At 50.9% G+C, this 13,426-nt stretch overlaps 1 protein-coding gene across 2 annotated transcripts in view; it reads right to left on the minus strand.

Moving 5' to 3' along the window:
• The window catches only part of ATP1A3 (ATPase Na+/K+ transporting subunit alpha 3), a 300,833-nt gene that overhangs the window by 28,470 nt on the left and 258,937 nt on the right, over positions 1-13,426 (minus strand). For both annotated transcript variants that reach the window (XM_069201375.1, XM_069201376.1), the window contains 3 exons: positions 11,728-11,882; positions 6,430-6,553; positions 1,438-1,583 (listed from right to left, as the gene is read on the minus strand). In XM_069201375.1, coding sequence (XP_069057476.1) covers positions 1,438-1,583; positions 6,430-6,553; positions 11,728-11,882 — 425 coding nt within the window. The remainder of the gene's footprint in view (positions 1-1,437; positions 1,584-6,429; positions 6,554-11,727; positions 11,883-13,426) is intronic.

Consider the following 13,426-nt stretch of genomic DNA (forward strand, 5'->3'; position numbering starts at 1 on the left):
CATTTCAGTCATGCATTACCCCAGGTTTTAAAGTACTGCTAGTGAAGGAGTGCCCTCACACACAGGTACCTGCACCCTGCCCTTTGGGCTGATGGCCTACCATAGGGGTGACTTGGTGCAGTGACCTATAGTGAAAACAGGTGCATGCACCCATTTCATGCAGACTGCAATGGCAGGCCTGCAGAACCTTTTGCATGGGGTTCCTATGCCCTGGGTACCATATACTAGGGATTTATATGGGGGACCAGTATGCCAAATGTGGGAAGAAAAAGGTACAGTTACCAAAATTTCCAGAAGAGAGCATATCCACTGGGGTCCTGGTTGGCAGCATCCCAGTGGACTCAGTCAAACACACTGACTAAAAATGAGGGTAACCATGCCAAGAAAGAGGGCACTTTCCTACGGTTACTCCAGGTAATTAAGTACTGGGACACATTTCAGTCTTCCTTAATCCCAGTTATTAAAGTACTGGGATAAATATCAGTCATGCCTAGCCCCAAGTTTTAAAGCACTGGAACACATTTCAGTCATGCATTACCCCAGGTGAGTATGCGGGACAAAGTACTGGGACAAATTTCAGTCATACATTACCCTAGGTAAAGTACTGGGACACATTTTAGTTCTGTGTAACCCCAGGTATTAAAGTACTAGGACAATTTCAGTCATGTGTTTCTCCCAGGTATTAAGGTACTGGGACATACTTCAGTCATTCATAACCTAGGTATAAAATACTGGGACACATTTCAGTCTTGCGTTATCCCAGGTACTAAAGTACTGGGATGAATTAATTTCTGCCATGCATTACCCCAGGTATTAAAATACTGGGACACATGTCAGTCCTGTGTAACCCAGCTATTAACGTACTGTGGTACATTTCAGTCCTGCATAGGCCCAAGTATTGAGACACATTTCAGTGCTGCGTTGCCCCAGGTATTAAAGTACTGGGACATATTTCCACCTTGCAAAACCCTAAGTTTTGAAATACTAGGTCACATTTAAGTACTGCATAACCCCAGGTATTAAAGTACTGGGAAAAAATTCTGTCTTTTGTTACTCCAGGTATTAAAGTACTGGGACACATTTCAGTGTTGCATAAACTCAAGTATTAAAGTACCGTGACTCGTCAGTTCTGCATAATCCTAGGTATTAAAGTACTGGGACGCATTTCAGCCCTGCGTTACCCTGGGAATTAAGGTATTGGGATACATTTCAGTCTTGTGTAACCACAGGTATTAAAGTACAGGGACACACACTCATCTCTGCCAATGCACTGCTCTTCCAGTGCCACTCAGTACTGACCAACAGTTCCTGCTGTTCAATTTCTTGGAACACAAAGTTGGCCCCGTGCATTGAAATGGCTGTGCAGTGGCATGGGCGCTATTGAAAACCTGCTACCCATGTCTATCAGACCATTCTTTGCATCTGTCGTGTACTCACCCACTGTTGTCCATAGCTGTCTTCCAGATCATTGACTGTCCTGTCGTCCCAGTTCAGTCGGATTCCAGGCAGGAAGGAGGGAAGGAATCCGTTCTCTGCCAGGATCACGAAGTAGGAAAAGAAACCTCCAAGTGCCTGGATCATCCCTGGAAAAGAGGTGGAAATGTGAGGGCGCAGGACAGCAGGAGGCTGGCTGAGGGGCTGTGCGCGTGGATCAGTCTCTAACAGTGCATGAAAGGTGGAGCAGTGAGAGCGCAGGAGGCTGGCAGAGGAGCTGTGCATGTGGGTCAGTCTCTAACAGTGCAGGACAGGTGGAGCAGTGAGAGCGCAGGAGGGCAGGAGGCTGGCAGAGGAGCTGTGCGTGTGGGTCAGTCTCTAACAGTGCACAATAGGTGGAGCAGAGAGGGTGCAGGAAGGCAGGAGGCTGGCAGAGGAGCTGTGCGTGTGGGCCTGTCTCTAACAGTGTACAAAAGGTGGAGCAGTGAGAGCATAGGAGGGCAGGAGGCTGGCAGAGGAGCTCTGGCGAAGGAAAACACAAACGCAAGGCTAAGTCCTCTAAAGAATCAGCTAAGAGCCAGCCGTCTGTGATCACCTTTGACCCAGGCGACATTGTGCACCCACGATCGTCCAAGTGGACTCCGACCAGAGAAGTGGTGGACTATGTGCAGACGGAGCTGCACAAATCTTTTGAGAAGAAAGTACTCCATCGCTTGAGAGCTCAATGTCTTCACCGACTCTTCTTGGGGAGGTGGCAGACATGCAGGAGGCGACCCTAATATGGCCACATTTACGACTACATTTGCAAGAGGTCCTATGAAAGGTCTTGGGAGATACTCGAAAGCATGTCAGGATAAACTCTTGGACATAACTGGCCCTATAGCCAAAATTTCCAGTAATAGCATATCAACCCACAGAATCTGGAAAGCCCGTTGATCCAGGCGTTCTTGTGGGTTGGGCTCAATGGGCCATATGCTATGTGGACAACTGCGCCATTTCTTCAGAGTGTCAAAAATCCATTCTGATGGAGATCATCCAAAGTTAATAAAAGTAGCGACCGCTGAGGCTTGCCCTGTGACCGAGGGACTCTTGTTTGGTGACCCTTTCTTCAAAGACCTGGGACGGTTCATAAAAACCATTGCGGCTTTAGACAAAGACCAAATGTCTATAAAAAGGTATATCAACCTGGCCTTTTAGGTTGGGTCGGCTGCCATCTGGGATGTTCTCAAGGCCGATCCTCCTACTCGAGTCCCCAGAGAGGATTGTATCCACGATGACGTAGCACATGCTCATATGATGCCAGCGGAGGCACTTTCTCCCCCTCCCGATATCATGGAGGTAGAGACAGAGCTGGCTACAGAGGTGGCCACAGAGGAGGGCCCACGGGCAGGACCAGTGCTCACGGTACAGATTATTCCTTTATCTCAAATACTATTGTGGGGCAGAGTGAAAGTGTTTCTTTGCAACTGATCACTATTGTCTCAAGATGCATTGGTCACAGATATCACACAAGATCACAAAATGAAAGTTTAGAAATTCAGGCCCATATTTGTACTCGGTTTGTGTTGAATTAGCGTTATTTTCTTTTTACGCTAATTCAGCGCAAACCTAACTCCATATTTATACTTTGGCGCTAGACACATCTAGCGCCAAAGTTATGGAGTTAACGCTGTTTTGTGGAGGTGAAATCCTACATTGCGCCAATGAGATGCAAGGTAGGCGTTCTCGTTCAGAAAAGGACGATATGGCCTTTGCGCCATATTTATCCCCAATCTAAAATCCAGCACGGGGGGATGGGGGCCTTAAATAATGGCGCTAAGCTTGCTTAGCGCCATTATTTAATGCCTGGGTATGGGCAGGCATAAGTGGACCTGTAAGCATATTTCCATGGTTAGAGACCACGGAAAGAGTCCACAGGTGCCCTTCCCTGGCCCCAGGGACACCCCACCCACCGCAACCACAGAGACACCACAGGATGAGGGACCCATCCCAGGTGAGTCCCAGAAAGTATATATTTTTCTTTACCCTGCTCGGGGGCCCTGACAGGAGCCATGTCCATGGGGGTTGTGCGCCAGAAAATAGCGCTACACTGCCTAAAGGCAATTTTTCTGCCTCTAAACAGTGTAGCTCCATAATTCTGCGCACAATCCCCGGTTTCCACTATATCTCCCAGGCTCTGTTAGCATCCTTTCCAAGGATGCTAACAGGGCATTAGCGCCGGCTAGTTCCTTTCAATAAATATGGCGCCCGGCTGGCGTCTTGGAATGGAGCTAGCCGGCGCTATACTTTTTCACACAAAACTGCGCTAACGCAGTTTTGCATGAAAAAGTATAAATCTGACCCTCAAAGTCTGCTGAGAAAAGGGTCTCTCTCTCTCTCTCATACCTGCGCAGGGATTGCAAGGCCCTGTTGCTTGTGCTAGAGAATGCTGGAGGCTCCCGCTCAGTCTTGAACCTTTGAGAATTCAATCACTTTATAGTCTATCACCATTTCAAGATGGAAGGAATACATCTTTCAAGGGTGGAGGACTCAGGCTTGTTAACTGTGTTTTGATTTGCTGCTGTAAATTTCCAATAGAAGAAAGAGAAGCATAATCTGTGCCTTCATATCCTTAATAGAATTTAAAATCCTTGATGCAATAGCTAGAATTTTTTTAGTGATATTTTACTTCAAACCGCAATCTGGGCACCGTTTGTATAATGTGACTGGTGGTCATGCTTGTTTTCAGGCTCACGCTGTGGCCCCGGAAGTTCCGAAATCTGTGTGTTAATGGCTCGGATTGCACACACCCTTTGATGGATCCCATCTATGCAATGTGCAGGAAGTGTCATCACAGGGCCTAACGCCAACATCCGAGTGCCCAGGAGTCAAACCAACTCACCTGACCACATCATCCAGCGCTCAGGACGACATTCAAGGGTCCCCCGGCACCGGTGTGTTACTGGCTCGGACTGCACTAACCCTTCAGTTCACCCCGCTATGCAATATGCAGGAAGTGACTCGCAGGAAGTGACGGTCACTGTGTTTTGAAACAAGTATCTGCAGCCAATGCTTGTTTTTTATGAACTGGACACACCTACTTTATGGAAGAGGTTTGTTAGAAACATTTGACGATTGAAAGCAAAAAGAATCTGTGAAAAGGTAAAATGGTTAAGTGTGTGCATGTGTTTGTGTGTGAACAAACAAAAAGTGATTGGAAGAATGACAGCAATTAAAAAAAATAATGTAAAAAAAAATCGCTGCAAACTACGTATGTGTTTAGTTTTGTGCAATAAAATTGGTTTATTAAAATTGCTGGTTGGTAAAATTAAAAATATATTAGGAGGTAATTTGCAAGGGGGGGGACTCTGAAATTTCGACCACCAGGGTTTAATCCGGCGCTAACAAATAGTCTAACCCGTGGCAATCGCTCAGGGTAACATCCCAACCCATCGTTCTTTTACCCACCATGTCACCTTGGCCATAAACAAATCAGTCTCGATCCAGCACCAATAGCAACAATCCAGGATGAAGTGTCCGGCCAGGACCTCTGTACCCACACCACAAGCACCCCAACACTGGCTTCACCCTGATTGGAGCCGGTCAGTCAGGTGCAGCTCGGTTCCAGATGCACAGTGCGCACAGGACCCACAGCTGGGCATACTCTTGCCACACAGGGCTGGGCATCATGGCAATAGCTTGGATAGGATTTTAACCCATCACTGTTTTGCCCACCATGCCACCGCAGTTTGCACCCAGCCATATGCAAATCAGTCTCAACCCTGCTCCAATGAGACTAGTCCAGCCTGAAGTGCCAGGCCAGACCCTCTCTGAACCAGAACACAAGCATCCAAAGATCAGTTTCATTCTAGTTGGGGTAGTCAGTCAGATGTAGCTTGGCTTCAGTGGCAGAGTGATCACTGGACCCATGTCTGGGCATATCCTTGTCACTTCGTTGTGACACTATAAGTGAGACAGGTATGCCCAGACGTGGGTCCCATGGACACCGCAGAACTGGAACCAAGCTATACCCATCTGATGAGCCCTAACGAGGACAAAACCGCTCCTAGGTTGCCTTAGTTCCAGTTTGGGGAGGACCTGCCCTGGCAGTTTGGGCTGGACTGTTCCCCTGGGGAGAAGGGTCAAGACTGGTTCTCATATTGGTGGGTGCGAACTGAGGTGACATGATGTGAAAAAGATGGACTGGGATGCACCCCAAGAAATAACCAGCGCCTGAGATTAATTCAAGCATTCAATCCATCACTTTTTCTATACTTGGGTGCGTTTGAGTGTGTCCCTGCGTCATTTTGTTCCACAGAGTAAGGTTTTTTTGCCACAGAACACATTTTACGTAGTACTTTAAATGACCCATGTATATTACTCTTAAATAATGTTTCTCACAAGCAGTCTCTTTTATCATGACGTGTGTTTGTGTGCATTGTGTGTTCTGCCACAGCACAGTGCGCGTCCAAAGCGCACAATTCCACTGCCAGTGTAAAACAACCTGCCTTTTTGTTTCATGTATGTGTGTGATTGACAGCCACCTGTGGCGCTACTTTCCCACGCACAAAACTTCCATTGAGCTATAAGCTACCTGGGCGTGTTTCTATTACACACGAGATCTCTTTTTTGTCACCTGTCTGTGTTTGTTTTCCTTTCCCCCCCCAAGCCCAAACATCTATGTTTCCAGGCCTGCCTGTGAGCATCTGTTACTCACTCCCTCTGACTCGTACTGGGACTGAATCCGAAGTCAGTACATCACACCACAAGGATCAGTGACCAAAGGCGGACGCAGCGACACATTCACTGACACGTAAACTCAACCGATGGCTCTAAACAATCTCACGTGACGTGTTCCTGAAGCACAACCCCCACGTGTAGGTAACACATCTCTCCCGTGTGCAAAGGGCACTGTGTGCCACATCAGACAAGGGCACTGAGCAGCCACACACAATGCAGAAGCAAGTGCAGGCCCACAGTGACGTCATCCGCGCCCCCCCCCCCCCCCGGACCTACCTATCTGCCCATAGGCCATGCTGATCAGTCTCTCGTTCACCAGCTTGTCTGTCCGAGGGTTCCGCGGCTGTCTCTTCATGATGTCACTCTCCGCTGCCTCGTATGCCAGGGAGATGGCGGGCACCTGGGGTGGGTGAAAAACAAGCGTGATTAGTAACCTCAGATACTCGTCTCTTTATTGATGGATAGATTTTTAACTCTAGGTCAGTCAGAGTTGAGATAAGCCCAACATTCCTGGAGAGGAATCAGGGACTGATGAAAGGGAAGAAACTCCTGAGTGAGGCACCAGGTGGCTGTCCCTCGTCTCTCAGAATATGTACAAAAGATGCTCCTGAATATGGCCCACCCCTCCACATCACCGTTCCATATCACCCCTCCATATCACCCCACCACATCATCCCTGCACATCACCCCTCCACCACCCCTCCCCATCACCCCTCCACATCAATCAATCAATCAATCAAAAAATTTATTAAGCGCGTTACTCACCTGGTGGGGTCTCAAGGCGCTGTGGGGGGGGAAGAGGGGAAACAGAGGGGGGGATGCCGATTTACTGTTCAAAAAGCCATATCTTCAGGTGTTTTCTGAAAGTCAGGAGGTCCTGGGTCTTGCTTAGGTTGGTGGGGAGGGAGTTCCAGGACTTGGAGGCAAGGTAGGAGAAGGATCTGCCTCTGGAGGTGGTGCGTTGGATGCGGGGGACTGTGGCGAGGGCGAGGTCAGCAGAACGGAGGAGACGAGTGGGTGTGTGAAAGTTAACTCGTTCGTTGAGGTAGGCTGGTCCAGTGTTGTGGAGGGATTTGTGTGCGTGGATGAGGACTTTGAAAATGATTCTTTTGCTGATGGGTAGCCAGTGAAGGGATCTGAGGTGAGCGGAGATGTGTTCATGGCGTGGGAGGTTCAGGATGAGACGTGCAGCTGCGTTCTGGATCCGCTGGAGTTTCTGCTGAAGCTTGACTGTGGTACCAGCGTAGAGGGCGTTTCCGTAGTCTAGTCTTCTGCTGATGAGTGCATGGGTGACGGTCTTCCTGGTTTCTATGGGGATCCATTTGAAGGTCTTTTGCAGCATGCGGAGGGTGTTGAAACAGGAGGAAGTTATAGAGTTGATTTGCTGGGCCATGGAGGGAGATAAGTCTAAGATGATGCTGAGATTGCGTACGTGGGTGAAGGGTGTTGGGGGTGGTGGGCCACAAGGAGTCGTCCCATACTGTCTTGTTGGGGCCGAAGATGATTATTTCGGTTTTGTTGGAGTTGAGTTTGAGGTGGCTTGCTGTCATCCTTTTGGCGGTGTTGAGGAGTCCGGCGTGGAGGTTTGTCTTGGCGGTGGTGGGGTTCCTGGTGAGGGTAGTGACAAGCTGGGTGTCGTCTGTGTAAGATATGATGGTGATTCCGTGAGGGAGGAGGGTGGTGGCGAGCAGGGCCATGTAAATGTTGAAGGGGGTAGGGCTGAGGGAGGACCCTTGGGGGACACCCCAGATGATCTTGGTTGCTGGGGACTGGAATGGAGGGAGGCAAACTTTCTGGGTTCTTTCGGCTAGAATGGAGGCAAACCAGTCCAGGGCCTTGTGTCGGATTCCTGCGCCGTAGAGGCGTGTATGGAGGATTTGGTGGCAAACAGTGTTGAAGGCTGGTTAGAGGTCCAGGAGGATGAGTGCGACGGTCTCACCCTTGTCGACCCTGGTTCTGATGTCATCAGTGCAGGCGATGAGGGCGGTCTCAGTACTGTGGTTCTTGCGGAATCCAGACTGGGAGGCATAGAGTGCGTTGTTTTCCTCTAGGAAGTGAGCCAGGCGGGCGTTCACTAGCTTCTCAGCGACCCTGGCGGGGAAGGGGCGAAGAGAAATGGGGCGGTAGTTCGTGAGGTCATCCGGGTCTGCTTTGGGTTTTTTGAGGAGTGCGGTTACTTCGGCATGCTTCCAGAAGTCTGGGAAGGTGGTGGCCTCGAAGGAGCTGTTGATTACGGCGCAAAGCTGTGGAGCAACGATTGGGCTGGCCTTGTTGAAGATGTGGTGGGGGCAGGTGTCTGTGGGGGAGCCTGAGTGGATGGAGTTCATGTTTCTTTCAGTTTATTCATTGTTGGTAGGGGCCCAGGTGTGCAGTTGGTTGGAGTGGGGGTGTGTGGTGTTGTTGGTCGTGTCGGTGGTGGTGATGGTGGGTGCAGGTGGTGTGAAGCTGTTGTGTATGTCTAAAATTTTGAGGTGAAAGTGGTTGGAGAGGGAGTTGCAAAGGTTTTGTGTGTGAGTGGGGTCGATGTTGCAGGATTTGGGTTTGGTGAGCTCTTTGATGATGGTAAAGAGTTCCTTGCTGTTATGTGACATACTATACATGCGTTCTTCGTAGTAAGCCCTTTTGGTGGTTCGGATGAGTTGGTGATGTTTGCGTATGGTGGTTTTGAGGGTGGAGACGTTGATCATGGAGGGTTCTTGGCACCAAACTTTCTCGGTTTTACGGCATTCACGCTTGGAGGCTTGGAGTTCAGTGGTGAACCAGGGGGCGGTCTTGATGTTGCGGGTGGTGTTGTTTCTTCTCAGAGGGGCGAGTGAGTCTGCATAGGTTGTAATCCTTTGTGTGAGGTTGTGGGCAGCGATGTTGGGGTCATTGGTGAGGGGGGAGTTTGTGCAAGCTTGTCGTTCAGGTGTTCTGTGGGGATATTGTCCCACAAACAGTAGGGTGTGGTGTGTTGTCGGTAGTGGGTGGGGGGTTTCGTGAAGGAGAAGTGGACGCAGTGGTGGTCGGTCCAGTGGAGTTCGGTGGTGTGTGTGAAAGTTATGTGATTGCTGGAGGTAAAAATTGTATCTAGCGTGTGTCCTGCTGAGTAAGTGGGTGAGGTGACCAGTTGTTTGAGTCCTAGGTTCGTGAGGCTGTCTAGCAGGGTTGTGGAGTTGTGGTTTTGGGGGTTCTCCAGGTGAAAGTTGATGTCACCAAGGAGGATGTAGTCTGTGGAGGTGAGGGCGTGGGGGCTGATGGTGTGCAGCGATGGCGTCACAGAAAGGGGGGCGAGGTCCTGGTGGTCTGTAAATGAGGGTTCCTCTGAGGGTGGTGTTCGCGTGTATGTGAATTAAGAAGTGTAAGTGTTCTGCGCTGTCTAGGGTGCCATGGATGTTGGAGATGATCTTGATGGTGCTTTTATGTATAATGGCGATGCCACCTCCGGTTTGTTTAGACGGTCTCTACGAGAGATTTTGTGGCCTTCTGGGATGGCTATGGCTATGTCGGGTTCAGATGAGGGGTTCATCCAAGTTTCTGTGAGGAAGGCGATGTCAGGGGAGTGTGTTGTGATCAGGTCCCAGAGCTCGATGGCGTGATTGTGTACTGAGCGGGTTTTAGGAGTATGCAGTTAAGGTGGTTGCGGGGGCTGTTGTTGTTGTGGTGCGTGTTGGTGTTGTTGTGGGGGAGTTAGTGTTGTTGTGGGGCGTGGTAGTGTTATGTGTGGGGCGAGTTAGTGTTGTTGTGGGGCGTGTTAGACTTGGTGTGGAGTGTGTTGGTGTTTGTGGGGGTGCTTGAAAAACGGCATGCATGATGTGTGAAAGGTCCGTGTGTGTGCTTGTGGTTGGCTTGGGCGCAGATGGTGTGCTGACCTGGGTTGAGGGCGTGTAGCTTAGTGGAAGAGTAATGCTGCCCCTGGGGGTCAGGGCAGCGAGGGCCAGAGGGACCGGCACTGGGCGCGGTCCAGGTGCGGACAGGCACAGACAGGCTTGCCTCTGGCGCACCAGCGGCGCGGCCGCATCAAGAGGGGGAGGTGGGAGGGAGGAGCAGCTGGGAGGCGGGAGGGAAGGGACCAATGGGTGCACGAGGGGGGCAGGGCCGCAGGGATCGCAGCGGCAGGGACCAGAAGACCGACGAGAGCCGGCTGAGATGGGTGAGCACAGATAAGGGTAGAAAAAACGAAACGGGCTACAAAAGTGGCAGAAAGGCTAATAAAAGCAATACAGAGAACGAAAAAACGATTTAGGTAAATGGAATAACGAAGTGCAACAGTCAGAGCACAACAACACAATATGCGTACCACTAGGCACCAGGGATGAGGCGCAGGGGGGTGCCTGCGAGTGGTGGAGGGCCTCGATCTCTAAATCCTGGTGGCAGACGGGGATCAGGGGCACGGAGGTGGCTGGTGGAGCCAAGTGGACTCCTGGCCAGAACCAGGTCAGGGGGTCACAATGGGCTCTGCGCAGCGGCCGCCATTAAGAGGGGGAGGTGGGAGGGAGGAGCAACTGGGAGGTGGGAGGGAAGGGACCAATGGGTGCGCGAGGGGGGCGGTGCCGCAGGGGACGCATCGGCAGGGATCAGAAGACCGTCGAGAGCCACCTGAGATGGGCGAGCACAGAAAAGGGCAGAAAAATTAAACGGGCTACAAAAGTGGCCCATCACCCCTCCACATCACCCCTTTATATCACCCCTCCACATCACCCCTTTATATCACCCCTCCACATCATTGTTCCATATCACCCCTCCACATCACCCCTCCATATCACCGTTCCATATCACCCCTCCACATCGCCCCTCCACATCACCGTTCCGTATCACCCCTCCACATCATCGTTCCATATCACCCCTCCATATCACCGTTCCATATCACCCCTCCACATCATCGTTCCATATCACCCCTCCACATCACTGTTCCACATCACTGTTCCACATCACCGTTCCACATCATCCCTTCACATCACCCCTCCACATCACCCATCCATATCACTCCTCCACATCACCATTCCACATCACCCCTCCATCACCCCTCCACATCACCGTTCCACATCACCCCTCCATATCATCCCTCCACATCACCCATCCACATAACTTCTCCACATCACCTCTCCACATCACCGTTCCACATCACCACTCCACATCATCCCTCCACATCACGTCTCCACATCACCGTTCCACATCACCCCTCCACATCACCTCTTCACTTCACCCCTGCACATCACACCTCCACATCACCCCTTCACATCACTCATCTACATCACACCTCCACATCATCCCTTCATCTCACACCTACACATCACACCTTCATTTCACACATCACCCTTCCAGCTGCACCCCCTCTGAGTGCACTTTGCACAAATCTCATGATCTGGTGCGAAACATCTCTCTACACATGACGCTTCTGTCTTTGTGTAGGAAGGTTTGCCTACAAGTGAGAGCAGAGCCCACCTCCACCGGATGCCAGTGCAGTGTAAACAGGATGGGACTGGTGTGTACAGTGGTATGGGCCACCATAGACCGAGACAGACAGATGAGGTACCACGACAAACATCAAGACAACAATCTGTGCCACGTGGCTCCGACGAGGCCTTCACTCACCATGTCTGTCCCTAGGTCGATGCAGAGGATGGTGATGGTCCCCAGAGGCAGAGGGATGTTGGCCATGATGAAGAGCAGGAAGGGGGTGATCTCAGGGATGTTGCTGGTCAGTGTGTAGGCAATGGACTTCTTCAGATTGTCGAAGATCAGCCGACCTGCAGGGGACAGCAAACAGAAGCTGAACTAATGATGGGTCACGCAGTCAGGCAGAGGAGGAGAGGTCGGAGGTACATGCAGAGGAGGAGGGGACAGAGGTACAGGCAGAGGAGGAGGGGTCAGAGGTACAGGCAGAGGGGGAGAGGTCAGAGGTACAGGCAGAGGAGGAGGGGTCAGAGGTACAGGCAGAGGAGCAGGGGTCAAAGGTACAGGCAGAGGAGGAGGGGCCAGAGGTACAGGCAGAGGGGGAGAGGCCAGAGGTACAGGTAGAAGGGGAGAGGTCAGAGGTACAGGCAGAGGAGGGGTCAGAAGTACAGGCAGAGGAGGAGGAGTCAGCAGTACAGGCAGAGGGGAAGGGGTCAGAAGTACAGGCAGAGGGGGAGGGGTCAGAGGTACAGGCAGAGGAGGAGGAAGCAGAAGTACAGGCAGAGGGGGAGGGGTCAGAAGTACAGGCAGTGAAAGAAGGTTCAGAGGTCCAAGACTAGCAATCAGAGGTACAGGCAAAAGGCAGGCATCAGAAGGACAGGCAGAGGATACAAATCATAAGTACAGGCAGAGGATAAGAATCATAAGTACAGGCATAAACATCAGCCATACAGGAGTAGGAGAACTCTGACGTTTCGCCAAAGTCGAGGATAAGGACATAGCCTGCGTCAGGTCTAAGCCTTGTTAAGCCCCCTCTAGGACCAGTCGCCTCCTCCTGACCAGACCCACCATGCCATCACCCCACTCACACCCATGAAACAAGACCACTCCCAGAGAGGCCTTTCATTGGGAGTAAGGGCGGGGGGGGGGGGGGCAGCTTGATCAGTAGGACTGTTGGAGGGTGGGGGGAGCTCAAGTTTTTCCGACAATCGCGCCGGCATATCATGTGAATCATTATATAAGGGTCGGTGGAAAGGGAATGGAGTACAGGTAGTGAGGGGTACCTAAACACAGCATTTTGAAAAATAACCATGCTTTTAGACATTCAAAACCGGGATGAGAGTATATGTGTGTGTTTGAGTCAGTGTTGGACAGGTGAAATCTGACAGACACCTTTTCAGACCCAACTGAAAGCGCCGGTACCAAACTGTTTATTAAATAATACATTTATTCGGGGATATAACCCCCAAGCACCCCCACAAAGCTACGTCCCTGAGTAAGATACACAGTAAAATAGCACTTAGTGGGGATTCCAGCGGACCCCGAGAGTGCTGTCTTTCTAGTCCACAAGCTGCTAGTGGCCCTCTTTAGGATGATGTGCCAAGTCTTAGCCACGGGGGCACGTGAAGAAAAGAGAGTCATTAAAAGCTCTTCTTGCCCTGCAGGTACGGTCATTGGCGATAAATGAAGAACTCAGCTCACTGGTGCTTGAGGGGAGAAACAGCCCTGCCATGTGCCACGCATCAGGGGTTAGACTAACGCATTTTAGTGCTAGTGTCAGCATGGTTGCACTGACATGCCAATGTCAACCATAATTATAGCTCCTCTTTAGCTGTGTGGGGCTAGATTGGTTTACTGTGCTAACCGGCCAGATATTATGAGCCACGCCCATGTCCAG

This window comes from Pleurodeles waltl, chromosome 7 (assembly GCF_031143425.1).
Source record: "Pleurodeles waltl isolate 20211129_DDA chromosome 7, aPleWal1.hap1.20221129, whole genome shotgun sequence".
Classification (NCBI taxonomy): Eukaryota; Metazoa; Chordata; class Amphibia; order Caudata; family Salamandridae; genus Pleurodeles; species Pleurodeles waltl.